General features: G+C 32.0%; 1 protein-coding gene across 4 annotated transcripts; it reads left to right on the plus strand.

Moving 5' to 3' along the window:
* Positions 1-4,663: 4,663 nt before the first annotated feature.
* Positions 4,664-17,762, plus strand: LOC100788742 (probable serine/threonine-protein kinase SIS8). 4 transcript variants are annotated; one of them, XM_003533291.5, is made up of 13 exons: positions 4,664-5,814; positions 7,469-7,909; positions 8,451-8,554; positions 8,928-10,144; positions 10,276-10,316; positions 10,695-10,763; positions 12,963-13,063; positions 13,689-13,767; positions 13,879-13,977; positions 14,067-14,135; positions 15,245-15,294; positions 16,114-16,290; positions 17,214-17,762. In XM_003533291.5, the coding sequence occupies exons 1-13, from the start codon at positions 5,347-5,349 to the stop codon at positions 17,365-17,367; spliced, it is 3,069 nt and encodes a 1,022-aa protein (XP_003533339.1). In that variant the 5' UTR covers positions 4,664-5,346; the 3' UTR covers positions 17,368-17,762. The 4 variants fall into 4 exon arrangements, 3 of the variants coding, with proteins under 3 accessions (XP_003533339.1, XP_006587479.1, XP_040860938.1); XR_001382786.3 differs by having other exon boundaries at positions 4,672-5,814; positions 16,166-16,290; positions 17,214-17,353; XM_006587416.4 differs by having other exon boundaries at positions 4,673-5,814; positions 7,450-7,909.
* Positions 17,763-23,237: the final 5,475 nt, after the last annotated feature.

The raw sequence follows: 23,237 nt of genomic DNA on the forward strand, positions 1-23,237 counted from the left end.
TCTAATTCGAGGACAAAAAATCATCAAAAGCGGATCATTTTATTGGGTATTGAATGAAGGACACGAATCTTTACTTAAAAAAATTTTCATTCAGCTTGTGTTTGCTGAAATTGAAAATGAAAAGAGAGAAAAGAGAGGAAGGGTTTTATTATTTGAAGTTGATCAATCAAATCCATATGAGAAATAACAGCCTAATATATATGGGAATACTTGCATATTTAACATTGCTTGAACTGCTGAGAGAGTAGACGTTAGCATGTTGCCTGGTTTGACTTTCCAAAAACACTAAAATGTTGATTGGTTTCTGAAGATAAGGGGAAAAAAATTTAAATGAATATTTCCCTTGAATAAAATTTATTTTTTATTGAAAAAGATCTCTCCAACATGGTATCAATTTGGATCTCATACATAGAATTAAATTAGATTTAAATATGTTTTCATTCTCTTAATTTTGGACTCTCAAATTTTAAAATTGATCATTTTAATTCATGTAATTTGAAAAAAAAAATATAATTTAATTCCTCAGTCTAAACACAATTAAATACTTGGCTTACATGTGAATTACAAGTCAGTTACATAACAATCTACTTTGATTTTGATTTTTTATTATCAAACAAGATTTTTAACCTGTACAATGCATAATATAATTAAATAGTTTGGATGTCTTTATTTGATTTTTTTTATTTAACTGTAAAATGAACATAGACATCTACTAATTTGACATACTTGAGTAAAAGGACTAAACATTTTTTAACATTATAGAAACTAAAAAAACAATTTTAAAATTAAAGAACAAAAATATATTCAAACTATTAAATTATTATTTTGATAAAACAAATAGTTAAGAGGCTGAGAAGCTCCCTCATAAACCCTCTTAATCAGGGAACCATAAGGTAGACAAAAGACAGAAGGCTAAAGACACACCTTTATATGTATTGGTGTTTATCCTGATCAACTACTTTTTCCATCTAACCCTGATTTTTGGATAAAAAGGATGCATCATCCCAACTAAAATTAACTTATCAAAGCTAAAAAGTTTGAGATGAGTTGAGCTGGGTGGTAATGATTTTTAGTGATCCAGAAGAAGTAAACCTTTGAAAAGCTCATGTGTGTTGCAATTGGGTCCCTATCATTTTTATATATAATAAAAGTATGGGGTAAGGATTACAAGAAGTCATTGTCCTTCATGAGTAAAGACTTGTTAGATGCAGACATGCCATGCCATGGCCAATAGAATCAATGGTCAACATTAAAGCAGCAACATAGGAGAATAAGAGCTTACATCTACCTCGATCTATGACTTTTCTTCCAATCTCCTACTCATTTTTTTTTCTTCCTCTTTAAGTTAATGCACCTCTTGTTGCCCTTTGCTGCGGGGTTCATCTTATTCCTAGATAATTAGCATTTCTAATTCTTTTTTACCATAAATTAATATTTTTAGTTTAGTTGATCGAATTATTTGTATCCCAGAGTCCACTGATAAAAAAATCTTTAGTCACAAGTTAGGGATTCTGGTTCAACTTTTAGAGATTTATATTTCTGTTAGGTTAAAAGAATAAAACCTTTATATTAATACACATAATTGGAATCCCAATCCCTTCCTCTTTACTTGTAATGTTGAAACTTTTTTTTTTTTTTTTTTGGGTGTGCAGATTGTAAATTGAACGTTGAAACTTTATTCGCCTAAAATAGGTGGTGAAACTTTTTTTATTAGAGTGTAACAAATAGGTCATAAATAAATCAACATATATAACAAATCCTTTGTTAATTCAACTACATGAAATAATTTGTTAGTTATAAGAAGTGACTCAAGTAATAAATAAATTTGAATACAATTAATGATTGAAAATTTTCAACAAATGTACGAAATTCAAGCTCGCAAAAATCAAATTATTTTCTAAAGGGGCAGAATTAATAATTAATACAAGATCAGAAATTAGTCTCACACGAAAAATGTGTGAAAAAACTATGAAGAACAATGAAACATCATTTATGAACAACAATTTGTTTTGGTATAAGAGAAATTTACCCTTCAATGTGTTGAGAAGTCTTTAAAACAATTACAATACATCCAAGTTTATATCCCTGTGCAAGCTTAAGGCTTATTCTTTTCACCATAAGCAAAAAGAAAAAGTGAACCGGTTTAAGATTTTTTTTTTTTTTTTACAGGAACCGGTTTAAGAATTGATAATACAAAATCGCAAGTAAAAATAGATCAAGTCTCTTTTACTTTTGTCTTCCCTGTATTACTTGGCTTTTGATAATACGGCGAAAATATTAAAAAAAAGTAACGGTTAAAATACTAAAAGACTTTAATTAAAAAATTGATATTCAATGTTATTAGTACATAACATACCGTGATTTTTTAATAAAACTTTTTACTTAAAATAACGGTCAATAAAGTTAAGGTTTAATTAATCATTTAATCTCCATATTTTGTGTTGACTTTTAGGTTTAGCCTTTATATTTATATATTTTATGTTTTTTTTTTTTTTTTACTTTTTAGTCTTTATACTTAGCATTTGCAAGAAAATTTACACCGTCAAAAATCAACAACAGAGACTAAACCATAGAAAAGATTACTAAAATTTTTAGTATAAGGAATAAACTAAAGTTTTATGTATAATAACTAATTAAAATGAATAAGTTCAGATGATTAATTAAACATAAAACTAGTTAAACAATACTAATCAATTTGGTAACTGAGCCACTTCGTGTAGTAATGTTTAACTTTTCTATTAGCAGTAAACATACAAATACACAAAATAAATATCGTAAAATTGAAAATTTGGTGACGAATCAATTGGTTAAATTTTCGACTATTTTTTGAACAATTTTTGCATGAATATAATGCTTATTATATATGTAATTAATAAAAATTTAAAATACATTAAAATAACAATTAAAAAGATTTTTTTTGTTCAAACCATTTTAATATATATATTTTGTTAACTAGTTGGGACTAAAAAGTAAGTGTTGATAAAAAGGCTTATTACTTTTTAACTGATCAAACTCTAAAATTGGCAAATTAGTAAATGATTTACTTAGCCAAATCAAGTAGCTAGCGTTGAATTGAGTATGATATACAGCATCGAAAGATGGCTAGGGGCAACAAAGTGGGAATTATTATAGTTGGTGAGTGAGATAGTCCTTGGGCATGGTTGGAAGCTTGAGCATGAAAGTGAGTTTTTGCCACTTCCACTTTAAAACCATTTGGAAAAAAAAAGTGTCATTTATCGCCATTCGCCAAGGACAAAAATTGGGTTTGCTTGAAATAGCCAAAGGGTGTGCAACTCAAAGCAAAAGGTTTTTTTCTTTTTTAATTTTAATAAAATATATAATGTGAATGTTTTGTAAAAATTTGTTGTCCTTTTATTGTTTAACTATTGCAATAACAAAATCTTATCCTAATAAGTTAGGCCGATTATATGGACATGACACCATATGACCAAAAAAAAAAAAATCAAATTTTAAGGAATATTATTTAGTATGAGATCTTTGATTTTTTCTAACATATTTTTTTAGGTGACACTTGATTTGAGTATTTTTTTTATTCTCAAAGAAAATAAAAAATAAGAGTAAATATGCTTGCTTAAAATTTAGAAAATAATTTTTCTAAAATATTTTAAAAAACAGGCTCAAAACTAAAAATAACCTATAATGTTTTTAATTTTTTTTTGAAAAAGTAAAAACAGGATGGCACTTAGAGTACTTTCTTCTCAATACATAGTTTTATAAATCTTGAAAATGAAAATTATTTTTAGAAAATAAACACTCACACCAAGTGTTACTTTCTCTTTCTCTTTCTCAATGTCATATATATTTTTTTTGAATATATGCTATATCAATCTTTTCTCATATATAGTCATTTTGTATTTTGTCATTTCTTGTATCATAACATATTTATTTTAATATTTTTATTTTTGTTATTCTTATTTTTCTTTTATGATGTTCCTTTAAAATCTAATATTCACTATGATATAGTATAATTGGATGTATAACTATACAATAAAATTTTTCTCTGAGCTTGATAAATATTTTGTGATATAGATAACCTCCAATATTTTTCTCCATTTAAGTCATCTCACTTGATCCTATGTGACTTTTTAACTACTTTAAAAAAATATGTATGATGAGATGATTTTGATTAATTAAGAATGCAAATTATATATGCATAAAAATTAAGTTCTTATTTTTTAGTTTAATTTTTATATGTTGTATAGGATTTTTTATATTATCAATTAATTAAATTTCACTTTGGACATTATATTAATATAATGTGATATGATTGATAAGAAAAATTAGTCTCCTAAATACCTCATTTTTAAAAAAAATCACGACGTTTAAGCGGTTAAAATTAATAATCTTAACAATATAACAATATATACTTGAATGATAACGTAAGAATTTTATCTAGTGTCAATATATTTAAATTTATTATTTCAGCCAAAACAATATTAAAATTTATTTCTTTAAAACTTGTTTATTCAATATATTTCATATGTTGACAACTTTAGAGCTACGCTTGATTTAAAGATTTGTAAATTTCAACACAAAATTAGCCATTTAAATGAGCAAAACAAAAATACTAATAAACTTTTGTAACTTTAATCCAAACATAGAGTAATTAAAACTCAAGTTGTGTTAAAACTCATGGCACCACCATTTTAATGTGGAGGACTAGACTAACTAGAGGGTGAGAAGAAAGAAAGAACCAACAAGTGGGGTGTTTCATTGGTTGTTGTGTTTCCCACCAAGTTCACCTTTTTCTGGGACCTTGAAATCCTTCTGCTCCTCTACTCAAGTGGGCCCCTACTACTCCTTCCACTTGTTGCTTCTCCCTCTGTCTTTGTGCTCCGCTCAGAAAAGATCCTTCTTTCTCAATCTGGGGTTGCTCAGTGATTCTCGTTTTTACCTCTTTCTGCTTCCTAAAGTAGATGACGACGATGATGATGTGTGGAGTGGTGTACTAGAACAGAACATCCGAAATTGGTGTAGTTGAGGCTGCACATATTTGTTTCTGTTCTCTGTTCTCGTGTATTTCTGTGTTGTCTCACAACAGTGTCTTTCTGTTGTCGTCTGGGGTGTAAAGGAAACTGCTCCATTTCAATCCAACTCATCTCCGGATCGCCTTGATTGGGCAAAGGTTCAAAAGGGTGTTATTGTTTTGATTGAAACTTGATTCTTTTGGTATTTATTTTGGTTGTAAGAGCTTTTTTGCCAAACAAAAAAAGAAGCTTCTTCTTCTTCTATGAGAAAGTGATTTGGATTTCATGCTTGGTCCAATATCATTATGGAGGAGTTTCCACTTCTCTAGCATTCAGTACCGTTGCTCAGTGGAAAGACATGAAGAACCTTCTTAAGAAGCTTCATATCATGTCTAACCAATCAGAGAATGAACAAGGGTCTTCTTCATCATCTTCAAAGGGAGGAAACAAGTCCAATCTAGGTTCATCTTCATCTTCCAAGAAGAAGGTTGTGCGCTCAACGTCCCCTCAAAGTTCTGAGCAAAAGCCCTTTTCCGGGCTCTCCAGTTGGTTGAATTCTCTGAGGGGTGAGAGAATGGAGCCATCTGATGCAGTGAGCAGTGGTGGTGGTTTGGATGCTGTGTTTTCAGATTCAGCTAGGCTTGATTCAGGGTCTAGTGGTTCAAGGGATCCTGAAGTGGAGGAAGAGTATCAGATACAACTGGCTTTGGAGCTTAGTGCAAAGGAGGATCCTGAGGCCGTGCAAATTGAAGCTGTTAAGCAGATCAGTTTGGGATCTTGTGACCCTGGTTACACACCAGCTGAAGTTGTGGCCTACCGGTATTGGGTAAGTCACTTTATTCACATTCTTCTTGTGTTATCATGGTGCTGCTGGAAGAAAAGATATTGGAAGTCATATCATAAGTTTGGTTATCAGGCCATTCATTCTTAGAGAAATATGAGACTTCTATAATTTTTTTTAAAGAATTTCAGATGTGTAGACTGGTACTACTTCATTGGCATTGTTTGGAGCATGGAGTTTTATGTAAGAGTATAGATCTTAGCCTGCAGATGACGAGAAAAGAAAAATGGAAGGAAGGGTATGGGAATATGAGATTGTGTTTATATCACATGTGCATTCATGTGGGGTTTTTCCTTTGACCTTTCTTACCCATGTGGAATGACAGGGATAGCAAATCATCAAAGTCGGTAGAATTTGGACATTGTTAAATATATTAATGGCATTCTGAACTATGCTTTTTGGGGTTGAAATTTTCAAAATCATTCAGCATCAGCTATATATATTGAGAAGTGATGCAGTCAAGGCTAGATGCATTGCATCCTTGCATTTCAGACTAATCTGGCGTACCTCCTGGATATAAATGATGGTTTAAAGTATAATAAATTGATTGGAATATTGATATGAAGATAAGAGAAGTTTGTTTGCCTTTGGACTTTAGAGTTAAGGTTATGTTTAAATACTTAGACCAAAATACGGTTCTTTCTTTAAATGGAAGTTTAAGGTCTTTGGCCCTTAAATGTTGTTTTACATTTTAATATTCTGAAATCACTTTGATAAAATGATGAGACATATTGTTATAAATTTAATATAAACCATTTACAGGTATTCATCTAACAACTTAAGCTTTCAGGATAATTGGTTCATGACGTAGTCTCATAGCTTATATTTGTCTACCTAGAGTTTGATTTGCTGCCCCCATAAGATGAATTTCTGCACCAAGTAGGTTAGCTTGTGCATTATCAATGCATCAACCCCAAAGAGTTCATGCGTGACGGGTGTGATAGATATGTAATAAATCATTTGTGTCTTCCCCAAATAATGTAAGCTTTTGGGATAATAGGTGCATGGAACATTAATCAGAAAAAATAATATTAAATTATTATTTGGATTAAGCAGAAGATTTTTCTATGTAGGCTTTGTCTTGCTGACTTGCTCTAAAGAGATTTGTCTGCTGTAACTTCCTCCCTTAATACATAATTTGTAAATAGGTCTTATCTTGTTCGAAATGCCTCTTAAATTTCTCTTGTATAGTGTCTAATCTTTTATCATTTGGTCATACAAAATGTTAGTATATATTGTTGCTAGCCTGGTATACTTTGCTGGGGTGGTTTCCTTAGGGTGTATGTTTTTTGAATTATTATTAAAGTGTTATTGTAACCTTTTTATGAGATCTTTTTGTAGTCTTGGTTTTCCCAATTTCCCTTTATAGAGATAACCCTGGATCTTTTTTACTTCTGTTTTTCTATGTTTGGCTTCAAATGCAGTTTTTGGTTCTATACATAGAGGGTTTATGATTTAGTATTTACTTAGATTGCTATGTATTATTTGGATTGCTTTAGATGATGCATGCATTAAACGGTTTTGGTATAAAATGAACTTATTCCTATATGTCATCTCATCTGGTTAGTCGGCCCTACTTTATCCTACTTATATTCCTTTCTAACTTATCTCATATCGTAGATTTATCCGTGCTTCACAGAATTACAATGCTCTTGGTTATGATGACAAGACCTTGGATGGTTTCTATGATCTGTATGGGAGCTTAACTGAGTCAACCCCTGCAAGAATGCCTTCCCTTGTAGATCTGCAACTGCAAGGAACACCAATCGCAGGTAGTGGTACATGGGAAGCTGTCTTGGTCAATAGGGCTGCTGATTCTAATTTGTTGAAACTTGTGCAAAAGGTCCAGGAGTTGACTGGCAAATCAAGTCCAGATTTTGTAGTTATAGATAGCAATTTGGTGCGCAAGCTTGCAATATTTGTGGCTGACTATATGGGTGGACCCGTTGGGGATCCTGAAAGCATGACAAGAGCGTGGAGGAGTCTTAGTTACAGTCTGAAAGCAACCCTTGGTAGCATGATTTTGCCACTTGGTTCTCTAACTATTGGATTGGCTCGGCATCGTGCGTTGTTATTTAAGGTATTTATCCGCCATTTTCTTTTGTGTATTGAATTTCAATTAAGAATGCTTCCATGCATTAGTTGATAGAAGGCTCTAATGAGAAATTGTTGTTAGGTTTACACCAAAAAAAATTGTTAGAATATATCAAGATTCAAGAGAAAGATCAATCCCGGGTGAACTATTACAATCTCTGATATTTTTGTTGTATTCTCTTAATTCTTAGTTCTTCAAAACTTTACTGTGCATTTAATTTAAGATATAACAACAAAAGCCTTTTTCCATTGGATGGGGTTGTGTACATGGATCAAGCAAACCACTGTATGTAAGATGACATTGAATTTTTATAGCCATGTTTGGATTACTGTTACTTTTCCATTAGAGGGTGCTGAAAGTACTATTGGAGAAGGATATCCTTTGTATCTTTTTGTCTGAACGTAATTTTGGAAGGTTTGCAATGGTAATTCAAACATGCACTATGTTTGTCATCGTTTTCAATTCTCTGATTTATTTTCCAAGAATTCCTGGCACAGTAAAAATAGTTGCTTCATAACAAATGTAGGTTCTAGCTGATAGTTTGGGCATCCCATGTCGGTTGGTGAAGGGGCTGCAATATACAGGCTCCAATGATGTGGCGATAAACTTTGTCAAGATTGATGATGGAAGGTAACTTTGATTGAAGTATTTTTTTAATGATGGCAAGTAGGCAGAATTTGTTTATTGATAATTCTCCATTGAGATATTAATTGTTTTACTTATTCTTTGTCATCAAGTTTCTATTGGGCAGAGTACACATGAAAATGGTGTTTCTCAATGCTTCTTTTGTGTCTTATTGGCCAAGGATAGAAGCTGTATTTTACCGTGTCTTTGTTATTGGTTTGCCTTTGCTGTTGTAGCTTTTTGTTGAAGTTTCAAATAAATAGTCTTTTAAAGGTGCTAGTAGTTAAACATTATCCCACTCTTTTTTGTATCTGTTTTAACTTAAAGAGCTGCAAAGGCTTGTTCGTTAACTACAAGATGTGCTTGATTTGAATTTCAGGGAGTACATTGTTGACCTAATGGCAGATCCTGGAACACTTATTCCTTCTGATGCAACTGGATCACAAATAGACTACGATGAGTCTTTGTATGTGGCCAGTCCTTCATCAAGAGACCTTGATTCCTCTCATGTAGCATCATCCAGCAGTGGTGTTGGAAGTTCATACGAAGAAACTTCAGATTTGGGGATGTTGGACAAAGGAAACAGGTCAAAACATTTTTCCCATACAGGGAAAGAATATGATGTAAGCAGGTCCTCCACAGGAAAGGAAGAATCAATGAGACCCTTGAATGAATTTAAAAGTCCTTACAATGTTGAGAAGATCACGGGGCAGGAAGCTCCTGGCAGACCTAATCATCCACATGTACATGCAAGATCTCCTTCTTGGACTGAAGGGATAAGTTCTCCTGCAGTACGTAGAATGAAAGTCAAAGATGTTTCTCTATACATGATTGATGCTGCCAAGGAGAACCCTCACTTAGCCCAGAAACTTCATGATGTTTTACTTGAAAGTGGTGTGGTTGCTCCTCCAAATCTATTTTCTGAAATTTATGATGAGGAATTAAGTTCCTCAACTGAGGCCAACTTACTAACTGAAGAAAAAGATGAACATGAACAGGGAAGTGGACGGCAAGAAGCTGAGATAGATGGTAATGTTAGTCCTGCTCAATTTTTTCCTCCTAGAGCTCTTCCCAAGGCAAGTTCTAGCAGTCAGCTGGAGCATTTGAAACCTGTAGAAGGTTTAGGAATCAACCTTCCTCTTCATACAGGAGAAGCAGCTGGACAGCAAATACCAACTCAGGTAAAATATGGGCAAAATGTCCCAGTTGCTGCCGCTGCCGCTGCTGCTGCTGCTGTTGTTGCATCTTCTATGGTAGTTGCAGTGGCAAAATCAAGCATTGACTCAAACATAGAGCTTCCAGTAGCAGAAGCTGCTACCGCTACTGCTGCAGCTGTAGTAACTGCTGCTGTCAGTAGACAGTATGAACAGGGCAGTCGAAGTGATGGAGATACAGACAGTGCTGGCTATGACCTGAAGGGTAGTGGTGATGGAGAGCATATAGCTTTAGGAGCAAATTCAGAAGGGGACAGAAGATCTGATAGGTCAGTAGTAAGTAATGATAGCACAAAATCTGATTCTGCATTAGATGATCATGAAGTTGCTGAGGTTGACATTCCATGGGAAGAAATCACGCTCGGTGAGCGTATCGGACTTGGTATTAACTGTACTTTGCTCTACAAGATTTGTTTACATTCTTTTCTTAGATGGCAGTTACTATTTGTCTGGTTTTGCTAATGAACTATGAAGGACTTACTTGCATTTGGGTGGCACATGTTTGACATGCAGGGTCGTATGGTGAGGTATATCGTGGTGAATGGCATGGAACTGTGAGTTTCTTATATTCTTGAACCTAATTAACTGTGTTATTCTCACTAAGCTGTATGTTATGCATCTTTATTATTATCTTTATGTTGAAATGAAATGTACAGTGTTAAGATTTATTAGTGCTGCAATTGCACCTGTGTATGTGCTACAAATTATAAAATGTAATTCTCTTTATTACTTGAATGCGTGCCAAGAGTTCTTGGGCTTTAGTTTCATTTTGATCTGAATGAAATAGTCATCTGTGTTATTGCAATATTCACTGCTACCTTACTTTGCCCCTCCCATTTTATTTTTGTCAGTATTGTTATGATATATTTTCTGTTATATTGTAGATTATAGATTCTTACATTTGCTGCACATTTATGCTCTTTGGTGTGTAGGAAATTGCTGTAAAAAGGTTTCTAGATCAAGATATATCTGGTGAATCACTTGAAGAATTTAAAACTGAGGTACAGGCCATCTCTACTTCCCCCACTGTATTTCTTTTGCAATTTACTCATTTTTGCAGTGTTCTTGTAGTTTATGTTTTCAGTTGCCTCCATTAATGTGATTTGTGTGCTTCATCTTCATAATCACATAAAATATGGCTGCAATCTTTTTTGTTTAGATTTGGCTTTCAAAAATTAGGAGGGGGGTTATATTAATCTATTTACTTTAGAGCATGCTTCATATGTGCTATATATGGGCTATTTCAGACTCAGGATTTCATGCTAAAGTTTCTTTTACTTGTTCTCTTGTTAATGATGTTCTTTGGTGTATCTGGTTTGGAGAGAATGCACATATTCTCACGAGATTTCTTTGCCTTTAAATTTGTTATAGGATTCTATGCATTGTTATTTAAGGCCTGCCCCTCTGAAGTGAAGAGTGCCTTTCATTTTTTAACCTCTTGGGCTATTTTTTATGGGATCTTGGCAAGTGTATTAGTCCTTGCAAGTAATAATTAAAAAGGGTTAAGTCCAAGTATCGTTCTCAGAGATTGAGGGGTGACTTGCAATTCAAAAGATAATTCTAATGGGAAGTTAGGAACCATGGAAAAAAAAGGTTTGGAATTGGATTGTTTGAATGAAATAGTAATTAAAATTAAAGAGTAACAATAAAGATTTATTTTTAGGTTTTCTTTTAGAATTAAGAAAACAAAAACACCCCAAGAAATTGGGTATAATTCAAATGAAAAAAATGTTGGGATTAAGTTTCATTCAATGTCATATAGAATTTCTAATATGAGTATTAATTCAATTTAGTTTCTACTTTGTTTATCAGATTTGCTAATTTATTAGATCTGTAATTAAGAACCCTAATTTTTGGGTGAAATTAAAAATGAATAATCTTTTTGTGTAGAACTTCCTAAAGATAGCGAACATCCAATGACTATTCCTAGCCTAAAGGATTACAAGATTCATGTTTTTAAGTGCTTTCATGAAACAAATTTCCATTTATCAAATAGATTAAATCATCCTAAGATTGATCAAGTCTTGAGCGTTAAGCAGAGAGAACACAAACACAATGATAAAGAAATCGTAGTATATTAATATCCCAAATTAGAGATCCATAGATTGCATTGAAATTCACCTAACCCTGACAAAATGTGGTTTAGCTTGACACTGGGGAAATAAAAGCAAAAATAAGAAAGTGATAAAGAAAAACTCTGAACATCCTTGAAGAAATGAGTTTCCACCCTTTTCGTCCCATAGAACTTTTAGAGAGATAGATAGACTGCCCCCAACAGTGATTGAAAAAGATCAAGATATCTCTATTTCTCTTTCTTTAATCCTATTTATATGTGGGCTAGATGTTCAAGCTCAATGCTTTTAAATGCACTATTCTTGTGTGTTTTGGGCTGTGCTTTTGCTATATTTTCTTGATCCATTAAAGATCCAATTTCCCTTTATTTCCTAAAATAGAAACATAAAGAAAAATATAAGAAAATAAAGAAAGTTCCCAAATAAATTTAACAGAAAATAAACAGATTATCTCTTTCACTCTAATATTCTAAAATTCATTTTCTTGAGGACAAACTAAGTTAAAATTCAACCTAAGTAGCTTAAATTCCTTTAAAAATAGAAGGAAAGAAAAACAGATAATCCTTCTATATTTTAGTTCTAAATAGGATTCTGTTTTGAACAGAAGATGCTAAAATCCAAAAATGACTCTGAGACGTCTTTCATCTCAAAGATATGCTGGATTATTATGTTTAGCATATCTTTATTAGAAATTAGAATGATGTGCTGAAATTCTTCTGTTTATTAGAAATTAGAATTAGAATGATATGGGCAACAAGGACTGAACTCATGACCACTCACAGGCTTTCATAACATGTCATGAATTAATTATCCAAACAGTTTAAGCTGTTAGGTAAAAGGCTCATGAATGCTTTTATGTCTAATATTGATCATTTCAAAATATTATCAGATGTAATTCTGGTTTTATTTCTGCAAAATATTGTGGTTTTAGTTGTTTACTTATTTTGTTGGCCCACCCTCTAATATTTGTATTTATATGGTTCCTTATGGAAATTGTGTAGTGATTCTTGCTGTCAATGCTGCATATACTTGTGCATACCAATAAATTTAGATGATTGAAAAGCTTATTTAACCCATTATATTATATAAATTAGAAACCAGAAAACTTATGATATTAACTTCCAATAGGTCAGAATAATGAAAAGATTGAGGCATCCAAATGTTGTTCTCTTCATGGGAGCTGTAACTCGACCTCCAAATCTTTCGATTGTTACTGAATTTCTTCCCAGGTAACTTGAAATTCTTCATTTCCCAGTTCTTCAGATGAATTATGAGCTGTAGATTGGCATTTTTTTTCCGGTAGTTGATATTTCCTTCCATTGACATCGTAGTTTATGAAAAGGTTCTTACTACTCTAGAAGACAAAATAATGATGCTACTACCAAATATACTTTCCAAATTGGTTTATTAAATGATGTGGCCATGTGGCATGTATCCCAAATGCTAATTGGAAAGTAATAATTAGGAACCTGCTAAGATTTTTTCATTAAATAAATGCATTTAGTGATTTATTTATTTTTTGATAATTCCCAAATGCATCTTCTAATAGATGAATATTCTAGACGTGAGCAGACAAAGTTGGATATAACTATAAGCATGCAGTTACCATTTACATTTTACATCTAATTGATTTAAACCTAAATTGTTTTCTGATGCTTGTATGATTAATAAAATCATATTCAGACGAAGTAAGAATCTAAAATGTTATATTTTGTGTACTATTTACATCATTAATTTGGACCCCCTACAACTTCCCTATGGTATTTATTTTATGCAATTAGTTAATCTTTTGTATGGGTTTTTGTTTTTCCTTTTTGACTCTTCAAATACTGAGATGTAGACCATCTTATGCAGAGGAAGTTTGTATAGATTACTTCACAGACCAAACAGTCAATTAGATGAGCGAAGGCGTTTGAAGATGGCCCTCGATACTGTAAGATTCTATTGTCTTTTAATGCAACACGGATGTATTGTATTCATAAAGTTATTGCTATAACTAACCAGTGAATCCCATTTGATATAACTTGTTTCTTTGAATCTTCAGGCTCGAGGAATGAACTATTTGCACAACTGCACTCCTGTGGTAGTGCATCGTGATTTGAAGTCCCCAAATCTTCTGGTTGACAAAAATTGGGTTGTGAAGGTGCAATCTGATCTCATGATTAAAAGTTATTGATAGCATGGGGGATGCTATGCGTTCACATGATGATGTTTTTTCTGTCTGTTGAATAGGTATGTGATTTTGGCTTATCACGTATGAAGCATAGCACATTCCTTTCTTCCAGATCAACTGCAGGAACAGTAAGCTATCTTAAAACTCTGCCCATTGCAACTTATTTATTCTTTAATCCTCTTACTTGCATGGCTGTTCACAATGTTACATGTTTAATTGAAGTCACGCTATATACACGTATGTATAACATTCAAATGTATACACTTGCTATTTTATTTAAAACGGTTTTGGAGGCCTGGAACTTTTTGCTCTATCATTTAGTATATGCTTTGTCTAGTAAATTAAGCCTTTGGGGCACACAATGCCTATCTTCAGGCCTAGGATTATTTTGTGCACAACTGCACATGTTGTAGTATCGATTTCAAACATGGTTCAAGGAAGTATGTGTTGATAATCTTTAGAGAGAAGTCCGCATATATACAATTCTTTGAAGAAGAAAAAAACTGAAAAAAAATACAACTATAAAATTTGCATGATACTGTCAGTTGCCATCACTGCATAAGGCAGGTAATAATAACTTTATTCAAGTGATGCTAGATGCTGCTTAATATTTGATCTGAAGGTAGTCATGCAACTGCATACCTGGTTGTGTCTTTTTCCACCTCTCTCTCTTATATGCTTAACCATAGTTTTGTTCTTTATTTAGGCAGGTTCAGATTATGAAAAAAAATGTTGATTTCCCCATTTCATGAACAAAATAATTGTGCAAAGTCTTACAGACAAGCAAAAACTGAGATAATTTAATAGTTTGCATTCATAAATCATTGAAAATTAGGGAAAATTGCATTTAATCAACACAGACCATATCTATAAAAACACAGAATTTAATAGTTTGTATTTCTTAGAATGTGGGTTTGGACTTAATCCCAAAAGCTAACTCCATTAAATGGGCCACCCACCGTGTCATCCACGCACCAAGCTCAATAGTACTGGGCGTGAGAAGGTGTGTTGAGAAAAACTCAAATCCCACATAGGCTAGAGATAAGACAACAATAGAATATATAATTGGGAGGCAACCCTCACCCAATGAGCTAACTTTTGGGGTTGAGTTAGACCTGGCCCAAACCCACATTCTAAGAATACTCATTCACATTTAATTCTTGCATTGTCATTCTATTTGTGTCCATTCACTTATGAATAAAAGCTTCCAACTAACATTTTGCATATTATGTTTCAGGCTGAGTGGATGGCTCCTGAGGTGTTGAGAAATGAACCTTCAAATGAGAAGTAATTTTTTTACTCTTGGTTGTCATTATTTATTTATTATTATTATTATTATTATTATTATTATTATTATGGGTAGGAGGTGCAGTTGCAATCTTTCCCTTCTTTCAACTCCTCCTCTACTTAATATTGCCATAAAATGACGTGCTGCACATCCGCAAATCTCATGTGGATATTTCTCCTATTAAGTGTGGCTGTGTGTAGGCTTGCTCAGAAAAAAGTAACTATTATTTTTTGTATAATTATGTGGATAATTTCTCATTAAAAATGCTTGTTGGAGTTCTTGGTGACTCTAGGAGTGTCTTTCCACCCTGTTTCCGTTTCACAGATTTGATTAAAAGGTTTCCTGAGAAAAATGAAGCTAAAATGTTGTGGTATTGTGATTTTTGTTACATACAGTCTACTTAGTCAAAGCAGAAGGCCTGCATTTTCAAGGGTATTTGTGTGTCCTTTCATATGTTATGGAATATGGCGGGCTTTATAAATGTCCTGTTTGATACTCAGCATGGAGGTTTTTTAGGAGTGTCCAAGTTTTATTTGTCTTGTTAGGCTTAAAATTTTCTTAGCTTCCCCAACTCCTCCCCAAAAAGATTGTTGTGGAGTTGTAGTTACCTTTCCTCACTAATAAAATCATCTTTAATCAACACAAAAAAATTATCATCTGCAGTTTCAGGGAAATAAAACAAATTGGGATTTTGTTTTCATTTGAAATATTGTTCTTTGGCGTGATCTCCTGTCTCATACTTCTGTTCACATTGGCTTTGCCACTTTTTAAACCCTTCCTGGTTTTATGATGCTAATTAGTTGTGATACAATATAAAGGTGTGATGTTTATAGCTTTGGGGTCATATTATGGGAGCTCTCTACTATGCAGCAACCATGGGGAGGAATGAATCCGATGCAAGTTGTTGGTGCTGTGGGCTTCCAGCATCGACGTCTTGACATTCCAGATGATATGGACCCTACAATTGCTGATATTATCAGGAAATGCTGGCAAACGTGAGTATACTTTTTCTTTATTTTATTCTTTCATTCTAAAAATGTCTGTAAATATGTTTATTTTTGGTGAAATTCTTTTCATGTCAGCATTTGCAATATATTTTGGATTGCTGAAAGGTCTGTCTCAAACAAAATAGTCTGATCCTCCTAGTAGGAAAATTTGTTTATGGCAGTATATTATGAAATTAATTATGGTTCTTACTAACTTTATTGACAAGTGACAGCAACCAGCTGGTGTGGGAATCATTAAAGTTGGCTTTTTTGCATAATGCATTATCATAGTTGCTTTGTCTTACTTATAATCACAATTCCCTATTATTTTTGCTTGACTTTAACAAATAGACCTTTACTGAGAAATAGGGGAAAGAAAGACAACCGTGAGCAGTATATCCTTAGTGACTGTAGAAGTGTAAGCTATTAATCTTGTACATCAATAAGGTTTTATTATTTGAAAACAATGAGTGCTAAGACTGGAGCAGCAATTTATGTTAATTCCATAATTGTGTCCCTCCTTAAATGCATTGTCGTCACTCTTCTTAAATATTGCATTACTTAAAACTAGCACTCTCAATATGCCAAGTCTGTCAATTTCCCTTGTCCTATCCAACAATTATGATTTGCTCGGAGACCAACTGATGAACTACCTGAATGCTAGATTATTTAATTGAACCAGATTGAATATGCTGCTGGTGCCAAACACTTTGTGAAATTATTAGTCATCCTAGTTTTTTTTTACCGTAGATGTACTTAATGGGAGCTGCATCATTGTATAAGGTTAAATGATAAAAAGTAGTAGGCATGATATGATTCAAATTTTTCTGTACAAATAATAGTCACAGAACACAGCCAAGTGATCCTGCAAAGGATCTGCCTGAAAAAATTTATTTTTTGCCTGACTGGATGTTTCTCTTTTTGTATTATAGAGATCCAAATTTGAGACCTACATTTGCTGAAATATTGGCGGCTCTGAAGCCATTGCAGAAGTCAGTTATTGGTTCTCAAGTGCCTCGACCAAGTGTGTCGGGGAAGCATGAGAAGGGTCAGTCATTGCATGTTGTAGAAGACTCGGCAAGATAGGATACAATTATACAACTAACCAAATCTTTGCTTGTTTTGCTGCTGAAAGGTGGAGAACAAGTTGCCAAGTTGTATAGTATTTTTGGAATGAAAAAAAAAGTGAGTGGTTGAAGCCATCACCTAACTTACATTATTGTCCAAGTTGTGATTCTTTCCAGTCTTTGTTCCTGTCCTTTTACTTTGTTTTCTCTTTCCAGTCAGGTTGTACCATTTGTTTGAATTCTTTTGTAATTGTTGTAATATCAATTCTAAATTTTGATGTCCATAAATAGTTAGGAAATTTTGCAGCTGTAACTTAACAGCTGAAGAAAAAGATGGACTATGAGTGAAAAATGTCTGTTCCTGTAAATAGTGACCTTGTAAGTTGTGCAAATGCCTTAAATTTCATGTGCCTAGTTGGACTCTTCCAACGGTTCTCCTTCACACACTGCTTAACCTAATATGTGAAAGTACAAAACTTACATGCAATTTTTTTGTGTGTGTTGTTTTTCAATCAGAATTGAAGTTTTACTTCGGTAACATATGTATACAAATTATTGATGTGGAATTCTAATTCTAATTGAAGAATAAAACCAAAAAAATCTAGGAAATTGTATTAAAGTTTTTTCTATGTAAAAGTAGTGTCAATCGTCTTAGGACAGCAAATTCCAAAAAAATGTACAAATTTTCAAACATGTGAACATTTCTTGCAATAAGAAAGCTTATTTGAGAGCCATTTAAAACAAATCTTCCATAACATATGGTTGGTATGTGGTGAAATGATACACAACAGTATGTTAACTAAACCGTAACTTTTGCCTCAGTGCGGTTGTTAGGGACTATCACCCATTCGTTAATATAAATGATTAAGATTCAGTTTTGAGTCGTTAGTATTTGTTGGCGTTGCGCATTATTTATGTTTGGTTAATCACAGCTACTTAGAAACGAAGTTATTGCCATCTTTGAATAATGAACAGCACGCGTCGAGTGTTAATAGTGCAATATTTGTTGTCAACAACTATTATTCAATTTTCTTTTATGTGCATGATTTCTTTCAAGACCTAAGTGGCATTTAAACGAGTTTTGATTTTTCTAGCAAAATCTTTTCATATACACAGGTACGAATTGAACTATAATTAACACATTTGAGGGATTCAATCATCCATTAGCATGCATGTTAAGTTTTGTTGGTGAGAATATTGTTTCTCCAAAAAAAAAAAAAGTTTTGTTGATGAAAAATGTTATGAACACATTTTCTAAGATCCTTTCTAATATATTTTTTATTTGAAAATTACAAAAGTGTAAGTCTTATTCTTTATTTATTTATGATTATAGTTTTTAATAAATTTAAATCAATAAGAGAATGTGTTAAAGAGTGTTACTAACTCTTCTTAGTGAATAAGGAGTATTATTTTTTTTTACCATGTTGTTAGTACGAAATATCGGTCGATTTTATTAATAATTAGTCTTTATCGAAGAATCTGATTGATAAAGGAATCAAACCCAACACCACTTATACCAATGACTTGTTGGTATTTTGATTTTGATTGATCAATAGTAATCTAAGTAATTATTACATAAATGATTATTATTCATCTTTAGTCAACAAAAATCCATTGAGTAATTCTTCTAATATTTCTGTTACTAATGACTATTACTCGTCTTTAATTGGTTAATATAAGTGGTCACAATGTGAATGATTATATCTTATTTTTAAGTGATTAATAATAGTTTTAATTTTTTTTAAAATCACTACTAAGTTAAATTAAATGGTCTTTCTAATTATAGTCCTCGATCATTTTAACTTTTTTGACCCTTTAAATTAAAGTAAAGACTCTGTATTATTTGCATTCCTTGTTCTGTATTATTCCCTTCCTTTCCCTTTTATCGTTTCCATTCCTTATGTTTGTATCTCTTTGGACCTATACTTCAGAAGCATTGTACTTGTATATATATATATATATATATATATATTATAAGCACATAAGCACTAAGCTGACACATTAATTTTACACTTATTGATACATATTCACAACTGGAATTGATCCAAACTTCACATATAATTCACATAGTAACTGCCATTTTTCTTTCAAGATCCTCTCTCAATGAATCTATTCTGGCTACAAGGGGTGGTAGTAGCATTTCAGTAACCATATTGTTGCTTATTTGGGAGTCCTTAGCAATTTTGGTGATGAAAGCAAACGGAGTCAGTGCATACAGAAAAGGAAAAGACCAAACCACATTATTGGTGAATACAACCATCATTAACAATTGCATCACTTAACATAAAAACTTCTTAAGTGAATGTTGATAATAATAAGGATCTTTGCAGTTGGACATTAATCTATTTATATGGACCGAAATTTTTATAGTAAAGGGAAAAAAAAATAAGGAGTTTAAAATTTGAGCCCATCATTAAAGGATATGTACTTCCTCATTTTTACAATATTATCATGATTACTATTTTGATTTTTGGGAACCTTCAAGGCCTTATTATTGTGTGAGATAGCATATACATGATCAAAGTCATGATGATGTAAACAAGAAACTGAAATGGAAAAACAAAAGCAAAGCAAATAAATACTTGAACATTTAGAAAGAAAAAAAAGGTTAAAGACTACGTATAAATGAAAATTACCTGATATTCCAGAGCCCAATAGAAAAAATACCTGCAATTCAAAACTTACATTAGCACGTGAACGAGGAGGGAGACACAACAACATTCAAATGGGATTTGGACTTTAGTTCTTCAGAAACAAATTAAATTTACAATTATGAGAAAATCTTACTATGCATGAAACTTAAGATCTATTTTAAGAATATAAACAAAAAAAATACGCTTCCTACATTACACTTTGACTGGTAGAAGAAAACGTAAGCAGGACATTTCCCTAAATGAACAATTTTTTTAGTTATATTGGAGCTCATAACATCATCATTGGTGCCATGCTACCATGTAAGCCACCAACTCATTGACACATGAACTAAGGTACATAAACCATTCAATACAACTTAAACTAATCTATATCAATTAGTGAGATACTGCGATTGCAATAAGAACCTCAGAAAATCAAATACATTTTCTCAGCAGTGGGAAAGGTATACACTATACACCAATATGCTCTTAATTGAGGAGAGAGTGCATAAAAAGCCTTAAGGCCAAAAGAAACTGATGAATCACAGTTCAGAAGCAATCGCGTGTCTGCAGGCTGATTTGGTGCTAATTTGCAATATCAAGAAAGGCATCTTCTTTCAAAAGTTTCTATTAAGCATAGCAAATAAAACTTGAAAAAAAAATCATGATTCCCAGATAACTCATCTATATTCATGGAATTTCAGAGCTGATAATTTTTATTACACATGCAATTTTCTTCCTCCAATATAATCTGATATGGCAAAAAAGAAAATTGAATTGCTGAAACTTCATCCCATCCATGTGTAATCTCTGAAAGACCTTTAAATGTTGTGCCAACATATATACTGCAGCAAATGTGACTGGCTATCATGCAATGAAATCAAGCATCAGCTCCACATTTCATTTTACTATGGTCAATTTGTCATTGAAAATTAAAAGGGACATCAACTTGGTAGAAACAAGATAAAATGAAGGTAAACTTAAGGAGAAGAAAAGGGGGGAAATATCACTTAAATGAAGCATTGAAAGCACATGACATTCTCCACGTATATTGAGGGCAGCAAGGCATTTTATTTCAATATTTTTTTTCTCATAACATAGAAGTGTTAAGAAGGCATTCTTTAACACACTTTTTGCTTGGTTAAATTTTTTTGAAAACTACAAAATTAAGAGAAAAATTTGTTGAATAAGACACCAAACCCAAAATATTCCATAATTTTTAATAAATTTTAAGCAATAAAAAAGAGTGTATTCAAAATAGTATGTTATAGTCATTTCTCATAACATTAACATGTTGTTGTCGCAAGGCGGGTGCTTACAATTATTCCCAACCAAGATCCCAGCACGTCATCTTCTATGCATAAAGGAGTAGATACAAATGTACTTTGACATGTTGAGTGAAAGTATTAAAGGGGCAAGCTGAAAGCAGCAGAATTATCTGCACCCCACGTACACCAGAAATGATTTAATGTATAATTCCAAATAATGTTATTGAAAAAGATGAAAGAAAATCCCAACAGAGTTCAACTATTAAATGAAAATGTCATGTTAAACACAAGTTGGATGACTAATTCTACATTCATAAAGGCAGCAAAAAACATTGTAACACTCAATAAGTGTGTTTTTAAGTGGAATATAAAAGTGGGTCTCACCTATACGGTCCTTTTCAATAGGGAAAGATGGTAAAAAAATTTGGTGATAGAAAGATGGTAAATGTTAGAGTGAAATTGCTAAAAAAAATGTTACCAAGAGACCAATTTTCTTATGATTAAATAATAAACATGCATGCATGAATGGTTAACAAGGATGAGAGGGAAACCCCACTTGGTTTTTCTTATTGCAAACAAGGTATCAACATTTCCAAAATTGTAAAGGTAAGGGGTGTTTACCGACTGCATTGAAAAAATATCCGATCAAATTATTTTGGTTTTGTTTATTTATCATTCAACCATTTAATTTAAAATTTTAATATAATCCGATCCAATTTGAATCAGTTCAGATTACATGGATTTTATTCTTACTTTTTATTTTTTTTTATAGAAAATATTAAATAAAAAATAAGATATATATAATAATAAATAATTTAAAATATCATATATTTCATTTATATGTCATTATATAACTAATAATATTATATTTATCCATCTTAACTCAAATGGGTAATAAAAAATATTCTTTAAGTAAATGTATCTTTCATATATAGGTATAAGTTATATGATAGTTTTATAAATATATACAAAATAAAAATAAGAGTAATATTATAAATTTATGAATAAAAATACATGTACATGTGTGCAAGGATCGGATTAGATTGGCTTTCAAATTCAAATCCAAAATTCGACCTAATTCAATAAAGAAATTTGATTTTTCAATTTGTTGATTCGTTTGATTTTCGATTTATTTGGTTATCGATTTATTGATCAGTTTTTTCAGTCGATATTAAATTGGATCAGTTTATGAACTAGTAAAGGCTGAACGCTGGTTCCATTTAACAATAGGATAGTCAATGTGTTTGACCAAACAAGTGGTGTGAAGAAGAGCTACAGAAGCGGGATGCCACTGAAGGATAGGAAGTAACAATGTGAGTAAAAGAATGCTATGGCGGATTATTAGCCATTGAGCAGTGTGGAACATCACTTTCTAATCTATGGTGTAGATGCCAAAAAAAAAAAAAAACTTGTGGGTGATTAGTAGTGATAACAGAAACGTGTTAGATTAATCTAAACTCTAAAGGGTACTCAATCTTTTAACATTCGTACTACAATTTATATAAATTTTATTAAAAAGTACACAATTTATATTACAATTTTATTGCTATCCCATATCCCTGTTTAGAATTAATTAATTCTCACTAAATTAACATGACGAACCAACCTGCATTGAATTCTTATTGTTTTGAATCCATATCTTTACTAATAATGATTTTTTTAATAATAAAATATGATCTCACAAATTTAAAGATAAGATTATTTTGTTAAACTTTTTGTACATCTTGAAACAATTTTTTTATCGTATCACACCTTCAAGAAACATTTTTTTCACATCTCACAAATTTTCACTATTTAGCCAATATTTATATTTTCTCACTTCTTTTCACCAAAAGTATGTCTATTATTGATGTTTTCTTACTTGGTCTTGGGGACATTTTTATGGTGGCCCTTGTATTAATATGAATTCCTTAAAGTTATGTCATTTTTTTCACTAGCTAACTCGATATTTATATAATAATTCAAATTAAACCTGAAATTTATCTTAA

The sequence above is a fragment of the Glycine max genome, chromosome 9, assembly GCF_000004515.6.
Source record: "Glycine max cultivar Williams 82 chromosome 9, Glycine_max_v4.0, whole genome shotgun sequence".
Taxonomy (NCBI): domain Eukaryota; kingdom Viridiplantae; phylum Streptophyta; class Magnoliopsida; order Fabales; family Fabaceae; genus Glycine; species Glycine max.

Bases quoted from the DNA above. Each gene is read 5' to 3' on its own strand.
- LOC100788742 (XM_003533291.5), top strand. From the start codon at position 5,347: ATGAAGAACCTTCTTAAGAAGCTTCATATCATGTCTAACCAATCAGAG. The intron at 5,815-7,468 runs GTAAGTCACTTT...CGTGCTTCACAG, and splicing joins TTGTGGCCTACCGGTATTGG to AATTACAATGCTCTTGGTTA. The intron at 13,064-13,688 runs GTAACTTGAAAT...CATCTTATGCAG, and splicing joins GTTACTGAATTTCTTCCCAG to AGGAAGTTTGTATAGATTAC.